Here is a 24842-nt window from a genome sequence, read left to right as displayed (position 1 = left end):
CACAGACCAAATGTTCCACAGCATCAAATGTGGCTTTTTCTAATTTATAATCATTTACTCAGATTATTGTTTTTAAAATGGGTTTACTGGATTCAAGATATTGATATTTTTATAGTTTTTGAGATGTATAGCCAAAATGTTTTCCAAGAGGAAAAATGTGAACAGGCTAGATTAAAACAATTCAAAATGAATAATAGCGTTAATTGAGGACCACCACCAAGGAAGGGAAATAATGGTTTCCCCATGCCCTTGATACAGGTGGGTGTTAACTCTCTTTAATGTTCACTGAATAAAAGGGAGAGAGCATGTTTATTTTAGCTTGAATTTTTTTTTTAAATATTAACAGGGCTATTTATTCTGTTATATTACTCTTATAGGTTCTTTCACTCATTTACCTGGTCTCACTGATTTGTACATATTCGTTATAATAAAGATACTAATTCATCTTTGTCATATCTGGTACAGGTGTTTTCCTGTAACTTCTTTGCCTTATTTTCTATAGTCTCCTGATCTTTTAAAAAATGATTTGATAACCACTTTTTTTTTTTCCACTGTTGTTTATATATATTTGCTGCAATTTAACGGGTCAAAAAATATTTTCAGAGTACTAACCAGTTACCTCCAGCCCACTTTAAACGTTCAGTCCCCCCTACCTTTTGAGCTGCCTCTTTTTTTAAATATGTCTACTTATTATTTGTACTGTTCTATTCTTGGCCTATATATTATATATTGTTTTAATTAATGGCTAATAAGGCTGATATTTCCACCAAGCCCCCTCCCTCGAAGTCCCCTCCCACTCAGAATTGTGTGGTAATCACATTCATATTTTCTTCCATACTTAAGATTTGTTCAAAAATTCCCTAGGGGTTTTCACTAAATTCTGTTAAATCAGTAAAATATAGAAATGGCTTTCTTCATACTGTAAAATTCTTTTTTTTTTTTTTTTTGAGACGGAGTCTTGCTCTGTGGGCCAGGCTGGAGTACAGTGGTGCCACCTCCGCTCACTGCAAGCTCCGCCTCCCGGATTCACGCCATTCTTCTGCCTCAGCCTCCCGAGTAGCTGGGACTATAGGTGCCGCCCACCATGCCCGGCTAAGTTTTTGTACTTTTAGTAGAGACGGGGTTTCACCGTGTTAGCCAGGATAGTCTCGATCTCCTGACCTTGTGATCCGTTTGCCTTGGCCTCCCAAAGTGCTGGGATTATAGGCCTGAGCCACCGCGCCCAGCCTGTAAAATTCCTTTTAGAAGGGAAATTTTACTGTTATATGTTTTTTACGAGAATGGGATTGCACTAATTTTTTTCCCCTGCTTTAAATTTGGCTTACTGTGTATTTTAAAAGAAAACTTTACCTTTTCCATTTAATTTGATGTGTTTATATGCTTTCCTTAATGAATTGTTTCCTTTCCTCACAGAGTGGGTTCAGATGGCTCCAACTCTATTTTCTAAATTTATTCCAAACATTCTTCCTCCTGCGGTGGAATCTGAACTTTCTGAATATGCTGCTCAAGATCAGAAATTTCAAAGAGAACTTATACAGAATGGCTTTACAAGGCAAGTTGTTTTTTTTTCTTTAGTGGTCAAATATGTCCATTTCCCTAGGCCAGTTTGGCTTGACATGGGATAAATGGTAAGGTTCTGAGAATGGGAGGTAACTGGCCAAGAGTCTTGCTGCTGCAAGAAGACATTAATTAGCTCCTTGTCTGTAGAAATGTTGAAGCCGGGTTTTGATTTTGTGGAAGCTGCTCTTCATTACATACATTTTTTTTGTTTTGTTTTTGTGACGGAGTCTTGCTCTGTTGCCCAGGCTGGAGTGCAGTGGCACAATCTCGGCTTACCACAGCTCCACTCCTGGGTTCAAGCAGTTCTCCCGCCTCAGCCTCTCAAGTAGCTGGGATTACAGGCGTGCGCCACCACGCCTGGCTAATTGCTTTGTATTTTTAGTAGAGATGGGGTTTCACCATGTTGGCCAGGCTGGTTTCGAACTCCTGACCTCAAGTGATCTGCCCACCTCGGCCTCTCAAAGTGCTGGGATTTATAGGCATGAGCTGCCAGGCCCAGCCCATACCTTTTGAAGAAGGGATTTCTCACTGGGTGAGCAGTTAGGTGGGCAAGCTCCAGGAGCTCTTTTAACTTTGATTCTCTTGTATTAGTCCTGTGCATATGGAAAAACATTATAGAACTTTTATGATCTGTTATAATGTACTTTTATGGCTAACCTAGCAAAGAGGCTTTAAATTCTGTATTTCATACTTCCCCTTTTGCCCTAAATTCTAGTGTTTTCTTCTTAAAAAGTAGGGCATCTCTTTATTTGCCTGTCTTGGTTTTGATAATTTTCCTAAAGTTTTTGCACTTCATTATTGTGGTCATATCCCAGAAAATCTTGCAGAGTGCATTTTTCAACTAAAATACATTACTATAAAATTTTTGTGATTCCCTATGAGAAAACAACCTATATCAGCAAGTCATTGAAGGGCACAGTCATATCTTGCATTTTTATAATCCTTACTCTTAGCACTGCTATGTGTCTTCTCTCATCTGGCTTCCTGATAGGAAGAAAGTTGTGGAAAGGAACACGCTTGAGGTATCTTAGGCATAGTCATGTCTACAAATAGTAGGTTGAGTGTTGACTCACTTACCTGGCTAGAGCTGGGGCTGGGCATTTTTCAAAGGGTCTGAGGCCAAACTGAATTTCAGAAAAACAAGCCTTGACTAGGGTCACTGTTATGAAGTCTCAGATTAGGGACAAAAGCAGGTAATTTGTTGGTCCCTGGACTGGTATTTCCTTTTTCTGTCCTGGTGACATCTGTACTGGTGTGGTAGTGGGGGCAGTGAGTAATCCACTGATCATTTACCCCATCACTGACAGCTTAACACTGGAAGGGATCAGTGAAGTTGTGGAGATGGGCCTGGGAGACCTGGGGCTTTCTGTGGCTAGGGGAAGGAAGGGCCAGTGGGAAATGCTGGAATGTAAAGGTTTTTCTCTTTAGTGTCAAGGGATTAGGTATTTCCTCACATTAATTGTAGTAAGTTCCAGCAGAGAGTGGTATTATTTTCATACACAGAATGAGGCCATTTGTAAAAAGTATACATTGAGAAGTTTTGCTCCCACCTGTCTCCCTATGCATCCCACCCCATCAAGTAACCATTTTTGTTTGTGATTCCTTCATTTTTTAAAATATAAATACAAGCAAACACAATATATGCTCATATTTCTGTTTCTTACACATTCCATCATATGTGTAGAGTGAAACTTAACCAGTCCCCAGTAGATGGCCACATGAGTTATTTCTAGTCTTTTGTTATAATGGACAGTGCTGCAGTGAATCACCTTGTATATGTATTATTTTGTACTTGTTACAGGTATATCTGGAGGGTGAATTCTCAGAATGGGATGGCTGGGTTAATGATAAATGCAGTTGTAATTTTGATTAATATTGCCAGATTGCCCTCCACAGGGGATTTGTACCATTTTGCATATCCACCAGCAAAGGTGGAAAGTCCCTATTCTTTATGGCCTTGTGTGTACAGTATGTTGTTACACGTTTGTATTTTTGCCAACCTAGTAGGTGAAAAATAATTACTCAGAAGTGGTTTAATTTGCATTTCTTATATGAGTAAGGTTGAGCATATTTTTGTATGTTTTGCATTTGTTTTTCTGCAAACTACCTGTTTAAAGTTCTTTGCTTGTTTTTCTCTTTCTTAGTCTTGATTTCTAGGAAATCTCTATAGTGAAGACATTGATTCTCTGTCCAAGAGATGACATATTTTTCTCAATTTGTTTTTGCTTATGGTGGTTTTGTTGTTTTGCTTTGCAGAAGTCATGCAGAAGTATCTGATTTTCAGGTTTTTTTTGGCCATATCTGTATTTTGAATTATAGTTAATAGTTTTTCCTTAAATTTTTTTGAGTAGCTAGCCCTACAGGCACTCCACCCCCCCTGGCTAACTTTTAATTTTTTGTAGAGACAGGGTCTTCCTATGTTGCCCAGGCTGATCTTAAATTCCTGGGCTCAAGGGTTCCTCTCGCCTCAGCCTCCGAAAACACTGAGATTACAGGCATGAGCCACCGTGCCCGGCCAATTTTTTTTTTTAGTTTGTTTTGAGGTGTAGTCTCACTCTTGCCCAGGCTGGAGTGCAGTGGCGTGATCTCGGCTCACTGCAACATCTGCTTCCTGGGTTCAAGTGATTCTCTTGCCTCAGCCTCCTGAGTAGCTGGGATTACAGGTTTGCACCACCACACCCAGCTTATTTTTGTATTTTTAGTAGAGACGGGGTTTCACCATATTGGCCAGGCTAGTCTCAAACTCCTGACCTCAAGTGATACACTTGGCCTCCCAAAGTGCTGGGATTACAGGTATGAGCCACTGCACCCAGCCCAACATTCTTAAATGTATGATGTTTAGGGTTTTTTCTAGGCTTACCATAATTTTGAATTTTTTTTTTTTTTTTTTGAGACAGAGTCTCGTTCTGTTGCCCAGGCTGGAGTGCAGTGGCCGGATCTCAGCTCACTGCAAGCTCCGCCTCCCGGGTTTACGCCATTCTCCTGCCTCAGCCTCCCGAGTAGCTGAGACTACAGGCGCCCGCCACCTCGCCCGGCTAGTTTTTTGTATTTTTTGGTAGAGACGGGGTTTCACTGTGTTAGCCAGGATGGTCTCGATCTCCTGACCTCGTGATCCGCCCGTCTCGGCCTCCCAAAGTGCTGGGATTACAGGCTTGAGCCACCGCGCCTGGCCAATTTTGAAGTCTTTATACTTTCATACGTTCATGTTTTATTTAAACATTTGCTCTTAATTTAGGATGAGTTTCTACCTTTAAAAAAAAGACAACCTTCTGAAAACTTTTTGGTGAAGCAGTATAGGAATATAACTCTTGTGAATTTTAAGCATATTGAGTTTGCCTTCCAGAGCAATGTGTGGAATTGCTCAAACATGCCCATTTTTCTAATCCTAATTTTGGTACTGGAATAAGAGAACAGGGTACAGGACTGCTTGGTTTATGGTAGCTCTTATGTCAGATTTGCTTGGGATGAGATGAGTAACTCCTCTGTAAATAACCTCAGGCTGCATTGCCTCTGCACATGAAGGACTAACGTGGCACTAGTCAGCCAATGGCCAGTTTGGTTATATTCAGGGAAATGTCTTGGATTTTTGGTATAAATAGGAATTTTTGTTTCTCAGAATTATTTTATAAAACTTCTGGCTGGATTTAAGTATTAGGTGATATACCAAGGGGTGATAAAATGTTTTTACAAACTTAATGGGACCATTTTTATAATTAACACTTTATTATACATGTACTATGAGGATTAAACTCTGCCTCATAAATTATTCTGACAGGTGCTTTGCACAGAGTAAGCCTGCCAAAGTGGACATTCTTGTATCTAATTCCGAGCTTACTCATGCTGGCCAGGAAGGACGTGCACATGCCACCTTTGGCAGCTCTGATGGAGAGCCTGCCTCTGCTCTTGTGCACGGACCTTCATGCCTTCTTTGATTAGGGATAATATTTTGGAAGAAGTGGTGTACGCTGATGCCCCCCAAAAAGAAGAATATAGTACAGCCTGTCTTAAGAATTCTGTTTCTGCCTCTTCTTACCTGAGAAGTCATTTTATGGTTTATGCCTAACCAACCACGATTCCTGTTCAGTACTTTTTCATGTAAGATGAACTTAAGTGATGTGATGATCCTGAGTAGGTAACAAACAGCTTTAATGTGGATAGCACAGAGTAAGTCTTTGAATAAGTTTTAAAATAATGTGAATGTTGTCAAATACATCCTTTTTTGCAGTTAGTGAACAGATTCTCATTTGAGCTGGAATTTTTGTGAATTGTAATCGTTAAGGTGCGTGGAAATATAGAGTAGGCTAGAATTAACATATAAGCTAAAAGCAACAGCTTTTTATCTCTTACCTACATAATTGAATTGATTGGTGAGGGGTGGGAGTTTGGTATCTGTTGTCAGAGGTAACACTACAGAAGATAACTACTAGATCTAAGTAACCAAGGTAAGAACATAGGTCTTTTAGCTGAGCAGTTGATGCTGAAATTCGGGCTTTTTCGTTTTGTAGTAAGGGTCTGGTTTATGAGAGAGCATTCTGGACTTAATCTCTTCAGCAGCCTCTTGCATAAATCACATTGATATTCCTTTTCCTGCCTCCAGTTGTTTTCACATCTGTATTTTTCTCCTGTTACATTTACATGTTCAGTTATTTAGCCTTTGAGGAATGGAAATGAAGGTTGTGTCTGAAAGTCAAGGTTCCAGATATAAAATTCTGTCTTCCTTTTTGATCATTAACTTGTTTCAGAATATTTGGTGAATGCAACGGTGATGATATTAGTGTAAATAACAATGGAAGACACTCACTTGGCTTTGGCTAGGTGTAGTGTTAACAACAGGTGTTTAAAAAGTGGCCTGAGGGCCGGCCTGTTAGAGCTCTTTTGGCTGTGGAAGCTAGTTTGTGCTGAATGTGGTGCCTAGAGAAAAACCCTTCAGAGGTCATATGGTGTGTTCTCTTTCTGCCAGTCAGTTGAGGCTCCTTACCCAGCTTAGCAAGAGGTTTCTGCCCTGGTCCTAAACATAACCAGAGAAAGTAAATGGGAAACTTTATCTGGAAGATTATTCAAAAGCAGGAAATAAATCACCTTGGTTAGCATTTTAATAATTTGAGACTATAAGTTACTCACTACTTTATCAATTCAACAAATATTTATTGTCTATACTCTTCTAAGCAGTGGGGTGAACAAGACAGGCTAAGTTCCTGTTTTCATGGAACTTACGTTCTGATGTTGTGAGGCAAATAACATGTAAAAAAAAAATAATATTGAGTAATAAGTCCTATGAGTGGACAGTAAGTAGTAAAGTGCTGATGTGCAAGGGACAGCCAGTGAGCCAGGATGGCTGATGTGTAGTGAACTGAGGCCGAGAGTGGAGGAAAGTGAGGTTGGAGAGTGAGTTGGAATTAATTTTTGACTGTAGTGGGAAGCCACTGAAGGGCTTTCATGAGAGGCATGAACTAATCTGTCTTCTACATGAGATCACTGGCTCTTGTCTGGGTTGATAAATAATGCTCGTGTACTTGTGTAGGGAAGAGAAGACTGTGGCTTGGCTTGGGATCATAGCAGTGGAGTTGATGAGGAATGATTGGTTTTGGGACAGAATGCCCCAGAGTGAGGGAAAGAGAGGATGACCAAGGATTTTGGGCTGAGTGATTGAGCTGGAAGATTGAGGGAGGTATGGAGATGGATTGGAGTCAGCATTGTATTCTGGTGATGGTAAACTTGCCAGTGTATGTAAATTATCCAAATGGACATGGTGATGAGGCAGTTGGACCTGCAGATCTCAAGGGTAGAGAGGAAGGCAGAGCTGGAGATGTAGATATGGGAGCCTCTGGCCTGTGGAGAGAGTGTATGATCACCATCCTAGACTAAGAAGAATGCATGTGGAGAAGAAAAGATGACCAGCGACAGAGCGCTGGGTAGAGCCAGCAAAGGAGACCTGAAAAGGATGACAGACAGGGTGAAATAAGGTCAGGAACGTGTGCTGTGGCATTACTGAAGCCTAAAAAGAAAAAATTCGTGTTTCAGGAAGAAATCAACTTAAAATGCTGAGAAAGAAAGGCTAGTAGTGATTATTATTACTCATTACCTAAGCATTTGAGTCATTTCTGTTATTGTCTGAGAATCTGGAGAGACAAAAAATAGGTTTTGTAGGTAGCTTAGGGCCTAGTCAGAACCTCTATTTTCTTAACTCTAAAGTGGAACTAGAACTTCCATAGGTGTTTGAGGATGAGCTGGTTAATACAGGTAAAGGCTCATATTCTTCCATCTGCAGAGAGCATAGTGAGGTACGTCAGGATTCTAAGATGTTTAATATGTATTTTTAAATAGGTTATTTGGTTAGAACTGAAATGTCTGCTATACTTTTATTATCAAATATGTTGTTCCATTCTTCCTGTTTTGATGTGAAGTCAGTTTTGTTGAGAACCTGTATTTACTTAACTCCAAAGTGAAACTAGAACTTCCATAGGTGTTCGACAATGAGCTGGTTGATACAGGTAAAGGCTCATGTTCTTCCATCTCCAGAAAGCATAGTGAGGTACATCAAGATTCTAAGATGTTTAATATGTATTTTTAAATAGGTTGTTTGGTTAGAACTGAAATGTCTGCTGTACTTTTATTTTCAAATATGTTGATCCATTCCTCTTGTTTTGATGTGAAGTCAGTTTTGTTGACTGCCTCTTCTTTTCTTATCCCCAGAGGTGACCAGTCCCGGAAGAGAGCTGGGGATGAGTTGGCTTATAGTAAGTAATAATATTCCTTCCCATCTTGATGGTTTTGTGATGTAAAGCAGCCATATTAATGCACTGTGATAACAGTGCATTGAATTTGATGATACCCATGTTGTTCTCATAAAGCACTGCTTGTAATCAGGGTGCTTTGCATGCTGTGGCAGCTCCAGCTGGTAGTGATGGTTCTCAGGGAGTTGGCAAGAGGCCACCAAGTTCTTTAGTTTCTACTGGGATGACATTGTAGCCCAGTCTCAGTGCCTTAGGATCTCAGTCCGCTTTTACTTCTCTCCACACCACATGGTTTTGAGGATTTTTTTTTTAAAGCCTTTTTTGGGGAGTTGGGAGAGGAGTGAGAAATGTGTTGAATAAACAGATTCCTGCTACTATCAAATGCTGTCTGCTCTTCATACTTTTTCCTGTTCTGATGTTTTTTCAGACAGTTCGTCAGCGTGTGCAAGTTCCAGGGGGTACAGATAGTGAATGTGCTTTCCTTCCTGAAAAGAGGACACACTGGAGCTGCAGAGACTGTATTCAGAGCACAGTGGGGGCTGCAGACACTCAGGAGCTCTGTCACAAAGCTGTTCGTGGAAGAGGATGTTGGACTTCTTACTTGGTTTGTAATTTTAAAACAAAAACTAAAAAAAAAAAAAAACAAAAAAAGTTGCTGCTAGACTTGGGGGTGATTTTGAAATGGGACAATCTTTTAATTAAGAGTTTATCTACAGATTCTGTGAGGAAAAAGCATCTCAGAAAGTGACCATTTCTAAGTGAAATCTGACAGCCAAAATCAGCAGCTTCCTCCAAAAATAGAAGAGCAGAATTTTTTTTTTAAGCACTTGTTTTGTTCATTTGTGGACTTGGCATTTTGGTGTATTGGTTTCACATGTCAGGATCTCTTTTGCTTTAAAACTAAGCAGATCATTACAATACAGTATTTTTTACCCATAACCAAAACAACCCCCTTTAAAAGAGTTGGTCTTTGTTTAGCATTAGAAAGTCTTAGTAAAGGAAAATGCTAACTCTGCTTTTGCTAGAACTTTCCCCCATCAGTTCACAACTTTTTTCTACTCTGTGCCTTGAGCTTTGTGCACTTTGCAACTGTGTGACCATGTTGTCAAACTCCTCCTGGAGAAGTGTATGGTATCTAAACTCACCCACCAAGATGGCAGGTGTGGCCCTGTAGCAGGATGCTAATTAAGTGGGAAAATAGACACCTGTTGCACATTGGTTAGATTTTCCCCTGGTTCACCATAGCATATTCATGTTAATGTTGGGGACCAACTCTCACAGAGCATTTCCATTCCCTATGCCACTTAACACGATGTCACCAGCTGCTGTAGTATTGGCAGTACTCTAGTTTAGGGATGGGCGGTACTTTAGCTCTGAAGTTCCCCTTAGTATTATTGAGAGCTACTTCCTGTAATGCTCTAGGAAGCAGATAGTTATTAAGTCCAAATACACCCAGTGGGGTGGGGTTCCCCATCACTTCATTTTAAATGAGTGAGATAATTACTTAAAACAAGTCTGTTATTTGAACATTATATTTGAGTGTGATAGGGAAGAAGTAGCACTGCTGTCTTAAGGCTTCCTTCTAGCTGTGGCAAAGCTATATTTCTGTTTCTCTACATCCACAGTGCTTTTTAGTCCTTCATAAAAGGCTGTTGTTGTAAGCCCAAGAAAATAGATGCAGCAAGAGAAAAATACTTTTCTTCTCAATTTTGCTTGAATCTTAATTGAGCATAGGCTTCTCTACTAGGCAACATCAGACTAAGAGTATTTACCTCTTCAGAGAACTTGAGAGGAAAAGAAACATCCCAGGGATACTGTTGCATGTCTGCTCTGCAGGTTTTTCATAAAGCTGCCTCTGTCAATTCAGTTTGTTGTTTTTTGGGGGGAGTGGTGTGGATGGGAGAGTTAGAAGTGGGATATTGGGAGCAAGTAAGTCACCCAGTAATAGAAGTCCTTGATTTGCAAAACTGTTATGCAGAGAAGTAAAGATAAAGGTTGTCAGATTTATTTTTTAAAGTACTTAACCAGAGTTGGTGGATTTTGTGGACTTTAATTTGACTCAGTTCACTCTGTGAGCATCCTGGATTGCATCGATGAACACTGAATTGCTGTAAGAATGTAGACAGGCTCTCACTATGACCTGGACAGTTTAAGTTGCTACACCGGTAACATTCTAGTATCAAGGAGAATTCCATTCATCATGACATTCACATTTTACTTTTCTCAGTGGAATGCTTGCTGCAGGCTTACAATTCACACCTAGAACTGAAGTCTGAGTGGTGGTAATTTTTCTGAAAGGAATAAAATTGGAATGTTTCTTTAAATGTGGACAATTTCTTCAGTATCCTAATATACCCAAATGCTTTTTCTGGGAGAGAGCATTCTTTTACAAAAGAACTTTCCCTATAAAAGCATCACAGTATAATGTGAATTGGCATTAAAATCTTTGGATGCTTTTGCATTATTAAGTTCATGGAGAAATACTTTATATTTTACTATGTATGTATTAATAAAAAGTGGGCAAAGTAAAGTCTGCAAAATTTAGTTTCTCTAAATTTTTGCTCAGTGACTGCAGCTGGCTATGGGTCAGGGCTTAGTACAACAAAACCTTGCCTGGAAGGCACTCTAGAAAGGTTGTACATAGTCTCCCAGTCTGCATGTCCTGGCTGTTCATCATCTTGGCCCCTTGAGGCACATCGCAGTATGAAGGACCTGTTTAAGTTGAAATAGACTTTGCTTATTTATTGGGATTCTTAAAAATTCTGAGTTTGCAATATGAGAGGAAGTAAGATTTCCTACCCCTTCCCCTCATTTTATATTGACTGTTTGCCAGAAAGTATTTTCTTCTGTTTTCTTGTATTTTGCTTTTGAGATGGAGTCTCACTCTGTCACTCAGGCTGGAGTGCAGTGGTGTGATCTTGGCTCACTGCAACCTCTGCCTCCTGGGTTCAAGTGATTCTCCTGCCTCGGCCTCCTGAGTAGCTGGGATTACAGGCACGTGCCACCACGCCCAGCTAATTTTTGTATTTTCAGTAGAGACGGGGTTACACCATGATAGTCAGGCTGGTCTCGACCTCCTGACCTCAAGTGATCCACCCGCCTCGGCCTTCCAAAGGGCTGGGGTTACAGGTGTGAGCCACCGTGCCTGGCCTTTTGTATTCTTGCCAGTATAGTATATGGTTTTTCTACCCCAATTACATACTGGCTTTTGTACCAACATCACTAAAGGCCCAAATCATTGAAGATAGAAAACCATACATGCAGGCTGATTGTGTGGTTAGTCAGTGGCCGATTTGCTTAAACTGTCTAGTATGTTTGTGCAGCCTGAAACTAGCTCCTTGAAAGGGAAGCCAGGTCAGTCATCTTGAAAAAATGACATGTAAAAGTAAATAGATAATTGTTTTGAGAGACGGTACATATTTTAAAGGTTGGCCTTAAGCTTCAGTAACATTGTCATTTTGTGACCTTTTGTTGTCACAGCTGTACCCTAACCTGACAGGAATTACTAGTGTTTTTTTGTGGGGCAGAAAGCAAAACCTGGTGTTGTGACTATTATCCTAATAGTTCTTAGGCAAGGTTAGTAAGAAGCAACACAAACCCAGATGCATGCATTGTGCATTATTTTGTAGACAAGTCCCTTGTCTTCTGTCCCTTTAACAAATTTGTAGCAACTACCCTCCCTTTCTTTGGGGTCTAGAGTGAAAGCTAATTTGTGGGTAGATTGTGCATTATTTTGTGCATTATTTTGTAGACAAGTCCTTTCCTTCTGTCCCTTTAACAAATTTGTAGCAACTACCCTCCCTTTCTTTGGGGTCTAGAGTGAAAGCTAATTTGTGGGTAGATGAGATTGCAGAAGAATGGATGTCCATGGCTGTGAACACTGCACATCCATCTCCAGTGCTCACACCTGTGCAGCTACCACTCCCTGGCTGCATGCCATACTGTCAGGTTGCAGATTTGCACACATAAATTCCTCAGGAAGAGTTTGCATGAGCATCACCTCGCAATATTCTGTACTGACCAAACAAGGGATTTGAACGCTTTTCAGCACAAAAGGATAACTTCCGAGTGGTGGTCTGTACACATACTAGCAAAGGTAATGGTGATCTAGCAAACAAAATTGGTTTCTGCAGTTGGAAGTGAGCAGGAGCACTTGTATTATAGTATTTAAATAATCCTGGTTAATCTCTTTTTAAGCAGAGTAACCCTTCCAGATTTTGCCTTTTTATTATTGAGGCTGGCTTTATTTTCTTCTTTTTCCCCCCGTTTTATAGCAGTTAATTCTTTTTGTGATTATTATGCAGGAAGGATTGCCCTTGAGTTAAAATGTTATTGTTTCATAAGCAGCTATTAAAATAACTGAGCATTGTTTTATGAAATACACTAATCTGAGATACTGAAAAGCTTTGCAACTAAAAAGCAAAACAACCCACATTAGTCATCTAGCTATTGTTTGGATGTTTTGAGTTGATTTTTTATGGTGCCTCTTTTAGCTTGGAATATTATGTTTACTTTAATCCAAGTCTAGGCCTTTTAAAGGGTCCTTAAAATTAAAGTTCGGAATGTCAATCCCTTTGACACCTATTACAGGTTTATAGCACCTTTTTGGTTGTGATTACTGTTTTCAATACAATGGTGTAAATGAAGTTCACTTTTGTCAGAAGTTAAAATGGAGGTCATAGGAGTTCATGGAGAAATAGCTCTCCTATTTCCCCGTTGAAATTCACCCCAGTTTCTGGCCACAAGAATATGAGAAAGGAACCCTGTTCTTTTCCAAGGGAAATTATCCTTCTCTGTCCCCACTGTTGATTAACTGAAGTCCCAGACACTTTCCTTCCTCCACTGGCCAAGACCCACCTTGAACCTCTTTTCAGAGCCGAGTGGCATGAATACGTGTACTGTTTCTGCTTCTGTTGACGGAGTGGCTATGGGAGTATTAAAGGAAATGCTAATTCGAGCTTCATTCTTAGGGGAACCTACTATATATTGCATCCCTGCTGGTTGGAAATTACCTTCATCTCTGGACTGCATTGTTTAGAAAAATGTTAATGGCTTACGATTCTGAAAACTTTATAGTGTGGCTCTGGGGTTAAGAATTCTGTGGTTTGAAAAAAATAAATATTTTGTATTAATTCTTACATGTCATTTGCAATGTTGTGACTATGTACTAAATGCAGTAAGACTGTGGGTGTTCTCTTAGAAGAGTGTGTTTTGTTAAACAGATGGCAGTTCACTCTCATTAGTCCTGTTTGTCAATATTACAGCCACGCACTTCAGGATAACTTATTCAAATATGAAGTCATGGGAAGCTATGGCTAGTAACAGGAATGCTTAAGAAAAATTTGGATGGCAAGCACAGGCAAGAGGCTTTTGCCACTCACTAGCACAGCCAGAGCAAGGATAAAGCAATGAAGTCTTGTGCCTAGTGGTGCTTGCTTGTCAGAAGCCAGTGAGCTCAGCATAGGGCGTTCTGTACATCATCTCATTAATCCAAGAAAAACAAAATGGCGGAGGAAACTCCTACTGACCTGGGATACAAAGCCACTGACTTTGGCTCTTGATCTTTTGGTGGGTTCTGAATCACTCCTTCTGTATTAGGGCGTATACTATCACTCTAAAACATTGTGGTGAATGAAATAAATCTTGTACAGATGTCCTTGGCCTTGTTATGTTATGTTATAAATCCTGTACAGATGTCCTTGGCCTTAATACCTGGTTCACTGAAACTTTGTTATAATATAGAACATTTGATTTTGCTTATAGCATATTAATATTGCCTCCTAAGTGACAGCCACACTGAGCACGCGTCTTGTTACCACGGTTACTTAGCCTGCAGGGTGAGTGTTGATCTTGACCTCTGTAACCAGTGCTAAAAAACAGTGTGTAACAAAATACATATGGTCATATCTATTCTATATTCATATATAGTATGGATACGGATATCAGTATATTTGTAGTTTTTGTTTTTTAAACCCTAGTTTCTTCTGTGGCCCTTTAATCAACTTTTGGACTTAGGTTGTTTTTTTGTTTGCATTTATTGGTACTATGCTTTTTTATAACCCTTTGTGTTTTCTTGCTGTGAAATTAGTGTCATCCCCTAGGTTATTTGTAACCTTATCTACCGTTCGGTTATCACATATGGCAGAATTCAGCGACTCTGACAATTTCCATTTTCACTCCCCTGCCCCACAGTTAAGTAGGGTGCCATTTAACCTCCCTCCCCTTTAGCAGGTTTGTTTTTTACTAAGTACAAACCTTTTCTATTAGAACCAGCTCTGTGTGTGTATGTGTGTGTGTGTGTGAGAGAATTTTATTTCTTGGTCTGTTTCTCAATAATCCAAAATTCTAAAATACCTTGAATATCAAAAAGCATGATAGTAGAATGAATATCACACATAATAGAACCTGAGAGCAACTAGCTTAACTGGTTGTAATCTTGAGTAGGTTTTTTTTTTTTTAATCTATTTTCCTTTATTAAGCCTTCTCCCTCCCTAAATTGTTAAGCCAGAAGGGCATAATAATTCAAAACTTTCTAATAATGTACCTACATGTCTAATAGTGTACCTCAAAATATATAAAGAAAAAGTGGTTCACACCTGTAATCCCACCACTTTGAGAGGCTGAGGTGGGAAGATTGCTTGAAGCCAGGATTTGAGACCAGCCTGGGCAACAAAGACCCCATCTCTAAAAAAGAATTTTTAAAATTAGGGCCAGACATGGTGGCTCATGCCCGTAATTCCAGCACTTTAGGAGGCTGAGGTGGGCATATCATTTGAGGTCGGGAGTTCAAGACCAGCCCTGCCAACATGGTGAAACTCCATCTCTACTGAAAATACAAAAATTAGTGGGGCGTGGTGGTGCACGCCTGTAATCGCAGCTACTTGGGAGGCTGAGGCAGGAAAATCTCCTGAACCCGGGAGGCAGAGGTTTCAGTGAGCCGAGATCGCGCCATTGCACTCCAGCCTGAGCAACAAGAGTGAAACTATCTGAAGCAAAAAAATAAATAAATAAAGTTGGGCCTGGCACAGTGGCCCTCGCCCGTAATCCCAATTCTTTGGGAGGCTGAGGCAGGTGGATCACTTGAGGCCAGGAGCTCGAGACCAGCCTGTCTAACATGGAGAAACTCTGTCTCTACTAAAAGTAAAAAATAAAAAATAAATAAAATAAACTAGCTGGGCATGGTGGCACACACCAATAATCCCAGCTGCTCAGGTGACCGAGGCACGAGAATCACTTGAACCCAGGAGGTGAAGGTTGCAGTGGGCTAAGATTGCACCACTGGACTCCAGGCCTGGGCAACAGAGTGAGACTGTCTCAAAAAAAAAAAAAAAAAAAAAAAATGTTGGGCATGGTGGTACCTGTTTTTAGTCCTAGCTACTTAGGGAGGCTAAGGCGTGAGGCAGGAGGATTGCTTGAGCCCAGGAGTTTGAGGCTGCATTGCGCTATGATGATACCACTGCATTTCAGCTAGGATAACAGAGTGAGACCCTGTCTAGAAAAAAATGTAAAAAGTTAAAAGAAAAAAAGACTACAAAAAGGAAAAATGAACACAACTACAAGGAGAAATAGATTAATCTACCAGCATAAGGGACATTTTCAACAGACCCCTCTCAGTAATTAATAGATCTTGCAAAGACCAAATCAGGAAGACTATTAAGGACATACAAGATTTAAATAGTACAGCTAATGAGTTTGATCTGACAGATAAATACACACACATGTGTAAAACACGTTGTACCTTTCAGTAGGAAAATAAACATTTTTTGCAAACCAAATCTAACAGTGTATTCAAAATGTAACAAATGATGACTGAAATGGATTGGTCTCAGCGATACAAGGTTGGTTTTTTAATGTACTTAAGAAATGCTGTTTATAATAGGAACAAAAAAAGTACCTAAGAAATTTTAAAATGAGAAAATGATGAAAAAAACTTAATGGACCTAAATAAATGTAGAGAATGTAAGGGATAACACTCAATATTATCTAAATCTCAACTTTTTCTCCAAATTGCAATTCCAAAAAAGTTCCCAGTGGTTTTCACTGTGGAACCTGACAAGTTGATTCTTCGATATAAATGGAAGAGCAAAGGGCCAAGGATATCCAAGACCTTTCTGAATGGATTGTGAGGGGAACGAGCACTGCAAGATTCTAACACTTACTGCCAAAGATAGTGATTAAAACAATGACTTTGGAGTAGGGAAGAATTTCATCAAGATAGAAAATGCAAACTGTCAATTAAAAGATAAGTACTTTGGCTACATTGATCATACGTACTTAATACCAAACATGCTGCAGAGTGAAAAGAGAAGCCAAATCTGGAAAAAGATATAAATGTTCATAATATATACCTAACTGCTAAAGAACACCCGAATGCAAATCAGCAATGAAAACAACTCAAGAGAGACAGACCCCAAACACTAGCAGGCATTTCACAGAAGAAACAGAAATGGCCCATAAATGTAAAAAGATGTTTAGCCTCATTAGACATCAGGAAATGCACATTCAAACCACAGATACCATTTCCTTGCTGACAACTTGGCAGAAATCATGAGAAGTCTGAAAATAACAGTCTGAGAGATTATGACAACAAACCATCTGTTGTTGGCGTGTAAATCTGTACTTGGGAGAACAGTACTGTCTAATGAAATTGAACATAGGCATCTCTTATAGCCCACTATTTATACTTAGAAAAACTCATGTGCATGTGTACCAGGAAACATATACAGGGATGTTTAATAACAGCATTATGTGTAATAATTACAAGGAATGAAGGAGGGAGCCAAATGCCCATCTAGCATACAGTGAATAAATGAAGTGTATGCAGTGGAATTCTCTAGAGTAGTCAAGGCATCATACCACTGTGGGCTTCAACATGGATGCATCTCAGAAATCATGTTGAGTGAAGTCAGAATAGAGCCAGCGTGGGTACCTTTATGTAAAGTTCAAAATCAGGAAAAACTGTATTGTTTAGGGACTCATACACAAGTAGTAAAGCTATAAAGGAAAGACAGTTATGAACTTTCAGGAACATAGTTTCCTCAGGAGGGTGGTGGAGGGGAATGAGAACGGAGGGGAGAACGGGGGCTTGTAAGCACTCGATAATATGAACGTTTGGACCATTCTAAACATGCCAGTTCTCTGAGTTAATGTATATTCAGTGCAAAGCCAATTCAGATAACCAACGGTATTTATTTATATAATCTAAAAAACTCATGGAAGTATAAACAGATGAAAATAGGAAAATCCCCACTGAACGTGGGAAAAAAATGGAAGGAACTTGCTGTACCAAAAAATACATCCCATTCTAAGTGCAATTAAGTTAAAACAGTTATGCCAGTGTCAACAAGTCAGTGGAAGAGTAGTTTAGAAAACAGAAAAGAACTCAAATTTAGAATTTCGAGTACACTAAAGGCGGCTTTTTGAAAACATGCTGTCTGTGGTCAATTATTTAATGAAAGGTGCTGGTATAATTAGAGAACACGAAACTGATTCCTGTCATACCATTCACCAAGAGAAATTCCAGATTGTGAACTAAAAAAAAATATTGTAAAAACTAGAAACTAACATTTTTTTCTTGGGATTGGAGAAGTTTTTTCTAAGGATACAAGCAATGAAACAGAAAACCCTATGTAAACTCACTCACCTGCCTTTAATGCCGTAGTGTGCACACCCCAGCGTGTGTTTGTGTGTATACATAGACATACATATTTTAAAATGTTTAAATTTGAACATAGGTTACTAATACATATAAAACAAAAGTAGAAAATCAAAAAGATGAGGTAAAAATGTTTGGAAATATTGTTTGTGGTATTTGTGGTTAATAAACCTTTACTCTTTCTAAAAAAAAAAATTTCTTTTAGAGAAAGTCATGATTAAAAATGCTTGTCATTTTCAAAACTCCTAGTTTTAACACTTTATAAAAACGACTTAATGTTCTTAAGGTAAGTTTATTTTGATGCTTGGTTTTAATGATTGTTGTAGCTGAATAAGTCACTTCATTAATTAAGATCTGTGGATCCAAATATGGCTGTGCTTACTGAAAATATTTTTGAGTTCCATCCACCAATTTTGCAAAAGTGTTTGTTGAAATTTTTATAATAAATTTTCATCTTTTCCAATGTCAGTATCTTGTTTATGCTGAATTAGGAGCGCTGCATTTTTATTTTTGCTAAAAATGGGTTCAAAACCTGCTGCAACTTATTTTTGAATTTCATTTCCCAAGTTTAAATGTACACTTTGAAGAGTTTTTATAGGTGACAATTTTTGGCAACACATCTTCATGAATTCTTGCTTGGTCATCATTAGTATTGTGTTATCTTTACCTAGAAGGGTCAGGTTAGATCTGTCCATTTAAAAAATACCTTCTAGATTGCATATTGCTTATAGACACTTGCCACCACAGGAAAGACTGGCACATTCAAGCCTTTTTATCAATTAAAATATATATACCATATTTAAGTTAAGAATTTTGCTATGAGATAACCAGCAAATTTGAGGGTTTAATGTCCTCATCTCATTATATACTGTTGTCAAGATGCTCTTGTGTAAGATAATAAAAATCTAAGTCCAGTTGGCTGATGGTGCACACAGACAACAATATTCTGGAAGAGAGTGGTGCCCCTGTTGCTCCCTCTGCGATATGGAGCTCTCAGCACTTCTTTGAGGATTCTTCACTGACTGGCATGTGCTGCCTGGCCACTACCATGCAGCCTGTGTGTCTGTTATGTACTGGTAAGGCTTCTTTACTCTTAAAAACATAACTTAGGTTTTCTTCCTGTACCTCAGTGGATCACCTGGTTCACTTTGGAGATCATTGACTTAAACAATGAGAGAGACTTATATCACCTCACAGAAGTCCCAAGGTTGGGCAGTTCCAGGGCTGATAAATACAATTAATTGATATCCAGGACTTGGATTTCTTCCCGCTTTCTGCTCTGCCAGCCTCATTATGTTCACTTTGTCTTCAGTGTTGCTTCCTTCAAGATCTTCACTTGACTGCTGCAGTTGTCAGAATGACAACAAACAGTTGAAGCAGAGAGCCTCGGTTCCCCAGCATGTCTCTTTTAAGAGCAGTGAAACTTCCCTGAAGCATACCAGCCCAGTTCCCTTCAGTTTTCATTGAGGGGAATTGGGATAACTCAGGAGGAGAATGGGACCACCGTGGTAGACTTACACTAAACAGATCTACCCTCCTGGGGCTGGGGCTGGGACCTGGCTCTAGCTCACATTGGGTTAAGGAGGTGGGGCTGTCTGGATAAAGCCAGGTCTCAGGACGGTGAAGGGGAAGGATGGCTGCTAGTGACTCTTGGTTGCATGAGTCCACTCCATGGGTCTATGACAGCTGCCCATTGGGAGCCTTTGGGAGATGGGAAAACCAAACTCTGACTCCACATCAACTTTGTTTTTACACACCAGTCTTTCTGTCTGCTCTTCGGGATGAACCAGTGTGCTTTGGTTTGACAGTCATGGTAGATCATTGATCGTAGAATCTATAAACAGCACAGAATCCAGTCACCCTCCTGACTAGAATAGCCAGGGAGCTCTGATTAAAGAAGACAAAGAGCTTATGCCAGCATAGGCGAAAGAAAAAGTCCCTGTCTGAAAAGGATAATTTTTTCTTGGGTATGTCCAGATTCACCCGTAACAAAGCTAAGCAGGATGGTGGTCTGTAACAAGGTGTTGGGAACCAAAAATAGGGCCTTGCCTGTTGAGATAGTGTTTGGTGAAAAATCTTGTCCCTAAGACAGCTCAGACAGCATTGGGGAAAGGAAATAGATGTCATCTGAGCACATGTGACACAGTGACAGCTGCTCTTCACTGGATACCTGTCTGCATGGGAGGTGCTTCACTTACATCTTAGGAACAATCCAGTGAGGCAGTGACCAGCACCACTCTACAGATGTATGGTTAGCAGTTCTGACACGACCCCAGTGACTGCCACTCCCACATTCACACCCTTATGTTCACTTTGGAGATCACTTTGGAGTCCCCTCACCTTGAGTGTGGGCTGGACCCAACAACTTGCTTCTAATGAAAAGAATGTGGCCCAAGTGATGGACTGTCACTTCTGTGATTAGGTTACAGAAGACTCGTCATTTTGCTGATGTTCTCTGCTCAGCCTTCACTTGACAGGGCCACTGGGCAAGGAACTGAGGGTGGCATCCAGCCAACAGCTACCAAGGAACTGAGGCCTTCAGTCTAACAGCCCGAGAAGATCTAAATCCTGCTGACAGCCTGAGTGAACTTGGAATAGATGTTGGTCTGGTTGAATCTTGAGATGATTGTGACCCTGGCTGACGCCTTGATCACAGCCTTGCCACAAACCCTGAAACAGAGAATTTAGCTAAGCTGTGCCCAGATTCCTGACCCAGGGAAACTCAGAAATAATTGTGTGGTGTTTTAAGCTACTAAATTTTGGGGGTAATTTGTTACACAGCAATACAATTATTACAAGATGAGACAGCCCAGATGTCAGACTTAAATTTAACCTGCCCCAAATCACACAATGGAAGATTTGAACCCCCATCTACAAGGTGATTTGTTTTACTGCTCAGTCCTCCCTCCTGACATCCTCCAGTACAGGTGAACACTGGGCTGTGGGCCTCTGTTAGACCTAGCAGGGCTGTTCTTAAGACCCTAGTAATCATACCTTCCCTGGCAGTGGTGGTGAAGCCATCCATGATCATCATAGCCTCAGAGGAGAGAGCCTTTTCAGCCGGGGCTCCATGAATAAAGCTCTGCAGAAAACGGTGTTTGAATAATTTTTGTCGCTTTTCCCAAGGATGGTAAACAGCTTCTAGATGCACAGGAGTGAAATTACATATAATGGATGCCTTAGGGCAGCAGGGCTATTTAACTGGGCAGGCCACCTCAGGCCAGGGCCCAGGAGAGCCCTCGTGGGTAGGAGACATGAAGGTACCTGGAGACTCAGAGGTGAAGGGAACAAGCAAATGGCAGAGCTGGGATATTGATCAGGACTTCGGAGAGGCAGCACAGTGCAGTTGAAAGAACATGCTTCAGACCTGATACCTCTGGGGCCAGCTGGTTCCAGGCCCTGTTGAGTTGTGTCTCCCTGAGCAGGTCACTCAGCTCTCTGAGCTTCAGTTCACTCCCCTGTGAAACCATAGTACTCACACTTTCACTGGCGCTTTCAGTTTTTCCCTGGCTAGATGTTTCCCAGCCTTCAGATCTCAGAATAACAGCAGCTACCACTACTGTAACTACTCCCACTTAGTTCCCAAGGGCTTACTGTGCGCCTGGCACCGTACAGAGCACTCGATGCCTCTTTCTTCTCAACTCACAACAACCTCATTTTCCACTGAGAAAGCTGGAACTCAAAGACATCAACAATCGCTGGTCCTGGACAGTGGCTGTCAGCGGTCGATGTAAAGGCTTCAAGACGTAACCATAGCACACGGCCTGGCATGGAGCATGTACCCAGTGAGTGCCCAATTCCTCCCTATGGCAGCAGATCGCAGTGTGCTGCAATGTGGCTCAGCTGTCTGGATGGCAGAAGAGTCCAAGGGCTGTAATAACTCGGCCTCCTTATGCCCAAACAGTGTCATCCTCAGCACAGCCTCTGGACTGTCTGAGGATCTCTGCTGAGGGTGTCTGTGGGCTGTTAGCAGCATTCTCTGTTGGGCAGGGCTCCCTACGCTCTGGGTAGCCTCTGGGCCTGCGGACAGCCCAGTCTAGTGCCCCAGCATTTGGAAAGTGCAAGGTCAGATTTTTGGGACACATTGTGGGGAGAGGGACCCAACAGGGCTATTAAGAGCATGATCTTTCAGCAGGACCATTGACTCCCTAAGCTAAAATAATGATCCAGAAAACACAGTTGAGTGGTGTATTAGTCTGTTTTCACTGCTGCCCGATACTGGGCAATTTACAAAAGAAGCTTCATTGGACTTACAGTTCACATGGATGGGGAAGTCTCACAGTCATGGTAGAAGGCAAGAAGGAGCATGTCAACATCTTACATGGATGGCAGCAGGCAAAGAGTTTGTGCAGGGAAACTCCCATTTTTAAAACCATCAGATCTCAGGAGACACATTCACTATCAGAAGAACAGCACAGGAGAGACCCGCTTCCCTAATTAAATCACCTTCCACTGGGTCCCTCCCACAACATGGGGAAATTCAAGATTAGATTTGGGTGGGGACACAGCCAGACCATATCAAGTGGCTAATCATCATATGCTGTTCAGAGAGGAGACTCAGGCCAAGGTCAAATTTACTAGAGGAGGCTGAATGCTATTGCAGGGAGAGCTCATCCTGGAATCCCGATCAGACAGAATTTTGGCTGCACCATTATTAAGTCACTGAACCACTCTGACCTTCAGTCTCATCTATAAAACAAACTGGCCCATGGTAGTGAACACTCTTTTTTTTGGCCTGCTCAGCTGCCATTTGCACTTCTTTATATAATTTTCTTGGGTGAACTGCTTTTCTCTGTTCAACATAGTTCTGGGCGGGGATGGGTGGGGGGACATCTGATGAAGGCGTCCTGCCTTCCTCAGCCAGCAGATGGGAATGTACCTGAGCCAATCGGGCCCCTCTCCTGGAGCTGAAATTATGTATGGGGCAATTTGAAATGCAAAAGGCAGGAGCCCGCCCTTCCCAAGAACAGAGACACCTGGAACCGGTGCTGGGGCTATCTGATCCTTGCCCTCCCAAAGGCTACAGCGTCTCAGTGGCCTTTCCTTTTCACTGTAAGGGGTGAGGGTCAGTGTTTGCTGCTTGCAGCCCACATGCCCTAAGACCCCCAGAGGATCCCGTGTGTGTTCTTGCTTTCCATGTAATCACTTCCTCGTAAGTGAAGTCTTTGTTAGCTGCTTTGAGCATTTCTAAAACAAAGTGGTAAATACATTTATGAGATGGTGGCTTGCTGGTTTCTTCCCTCTGCATTTTCTCTTTGGAAAAAACGGGGGAGATTATCTAGGCTGATCCCCAATTTAGAGTTTCTGGGGTGGAGTGCTGAGGGACAGTCCCTAAGAGCCTGTGATGGCTAATATTGTCAACTTGATTGAAGATTGAAAGTATTGTTCCTGGGGGTGTCTGTGAGGGTGTTGCCAAAGGAGATGAACATTTGAGTTAGTGGACTGGGAGAGGCAGACCCACCCTCAGTCTGGGTGGGCAGCATCTAATCAGCTGACAGTGTGGCTAGAATAAAGCAAGCAGAAAATGTGGGAGGACTAGACTGGCTGAGTCTTCTGGCCTCCATCTTTCTCCCGTGCTGAATGCTGCCTTCCCTCGAACATCAGACTCCAAGTTCTTCAGTTTTTGGACTCTTGAATTTACACCAGTGGTTTGCCAGGGGCTCTCAGGCCTTCAGCCACTGACTGAAGGCTGCACTGTCGGCTTCCCTACTTGTGAGGTTTTGGAACTCGGACTAGCTTTCTTGCTCCTCAGCTTGCAGATGGCCTATTGTGGGACTTCACCTTGTGATGGTGTGAGTCGATACTCCTTAATAAACTCCATTTCATATATACATTTATCCTTTTAGTCCTGTCTCTCTAGAGAACCCTAACTAATACAGAGTCCTTGATCCCTGATGAGCCACCAGCAGAGAAACTCAAGTGTCCTCTTACACTGACTGGACTCCCGGGAGTCCTTGCCCAGCTCCAAAGTGAGCTGCATGAGCAGGCTCTGGTGAATGAATGCCTTTGCACGGTTGCTGGCACATCTCTCAAAGCCCTGGTCCAAACCTTTTAATGGACTGCAAAACACTGCTGGCCGCGTCTCTCCCCCAACTGACCGTTTGTAAATTGCTTTCGCCCTGATGCCTGATGGGGTGAAAAATGCATTTCCCATATCCAGGCTGCAGTAGGTAGATTTCTGCCACCACCGCAGCAGGAGCTCACAGCTGCAGCCTGGCAGCTTTGGCCCTGGCCTCAGCCTGTGAGAGGACCGGTGTCATTCTAGGAGGGGGTGGGCAGGTGACGGGCCCTGTTTGGGGACCCTTGCCCACGCACCATAGGTTCTAATGGCTGGAATGGACAGGGGCGAGGGTGGTCCTCTGATCACTGGTCACAGGATCTGCTGGAAGGAACCCTCCACTCCTACCCTGTTTCGCTGGGTCCTGAGCAGGACACCGAATCTCAGGCCTAAGTTTTTGTTCTCTAAATGAGGCCCCCAGTGAGCGGGTCCTTGCTTTGTGCCTGGCATCTTATTTCTCATGTTCCTGCCAGGTTTGTTGCTGTGTCCTACCAGGGCTGACTCCAGGGGGACATCAGGTACACTGGTGGCACTGCTAGGCCAGTCTCCCTATTGTCCTCAGGACCATCCCCTCTGACATTGCTGCTCTGCCAGCCTGAGCCCAGCCAGCAGCTGTTGGAGCAGCACCATGGCATCTGCCTTCTTGGAGGGCTGCCGCCTCTCTGTCCCCTTCCTCTGAGTGAGAGGAGTGAGAGCTGAATGTTGTCACGTCATCTTCCCGGGGTTTAGCATGGGTGCTGGTTAGGAGCACAGGCCTCTAAAACTCTGCGTCTGCCTACAGAAGTCTCCATCCCCTACCCATAAGCTAGGGATGCCCTCTACTAGAAATGGGTTA

At 41.7% G+C, this 24842-nt stretch overlaps 1 protein-coding gene across 1 annotated transcript in view; it reads left to right on the top strand.

The window, feature by feature from the left end:
- The window catches only part of CACUL1 (CDK2 associated cullin domain 1), a 71466-nt gene extending 57516 nt beyond the window's left edge, over nt 1-13950 (top strand). The window contains exons 7-9 of the mRNA XM_010388875.2: nt 1414-1552; nt 8254-8297; nt 8722-13950. Of these exons, the coding sequence (XP_010387177.1) occupies nt 1414-1552; nt 8254-8297; nt 8722-8762 (224 nt within the window). The 3' untranslated portion in view covers nt 8763-13950. The remainder of the gene's footprint in view (nt 1-1413; nt 1553-8253; nt 8298-8721) is intronic.
- The last annotated feature ends 10892 nt before the right edge of the window (nt 13951-24842 follow it).

This window comes from Rhinopithecus roxellana, chromosome 11 (assembly GCF_007565055.1).
Source record: "Rhinopithecus roxellana isolate Shanxi Qingling chromosome 11, ASM756505v1, whole genome shotgun sequence".
NCBI lineage: Eukaryota > Metazoa > Chordata > Mammalia > Primates > Cercopithecidae > Rhinopithecus > Rhinopithecus roxellana.
This window is presented reverse-complemented; position numbering and strand designations above follow the sequence as displayed.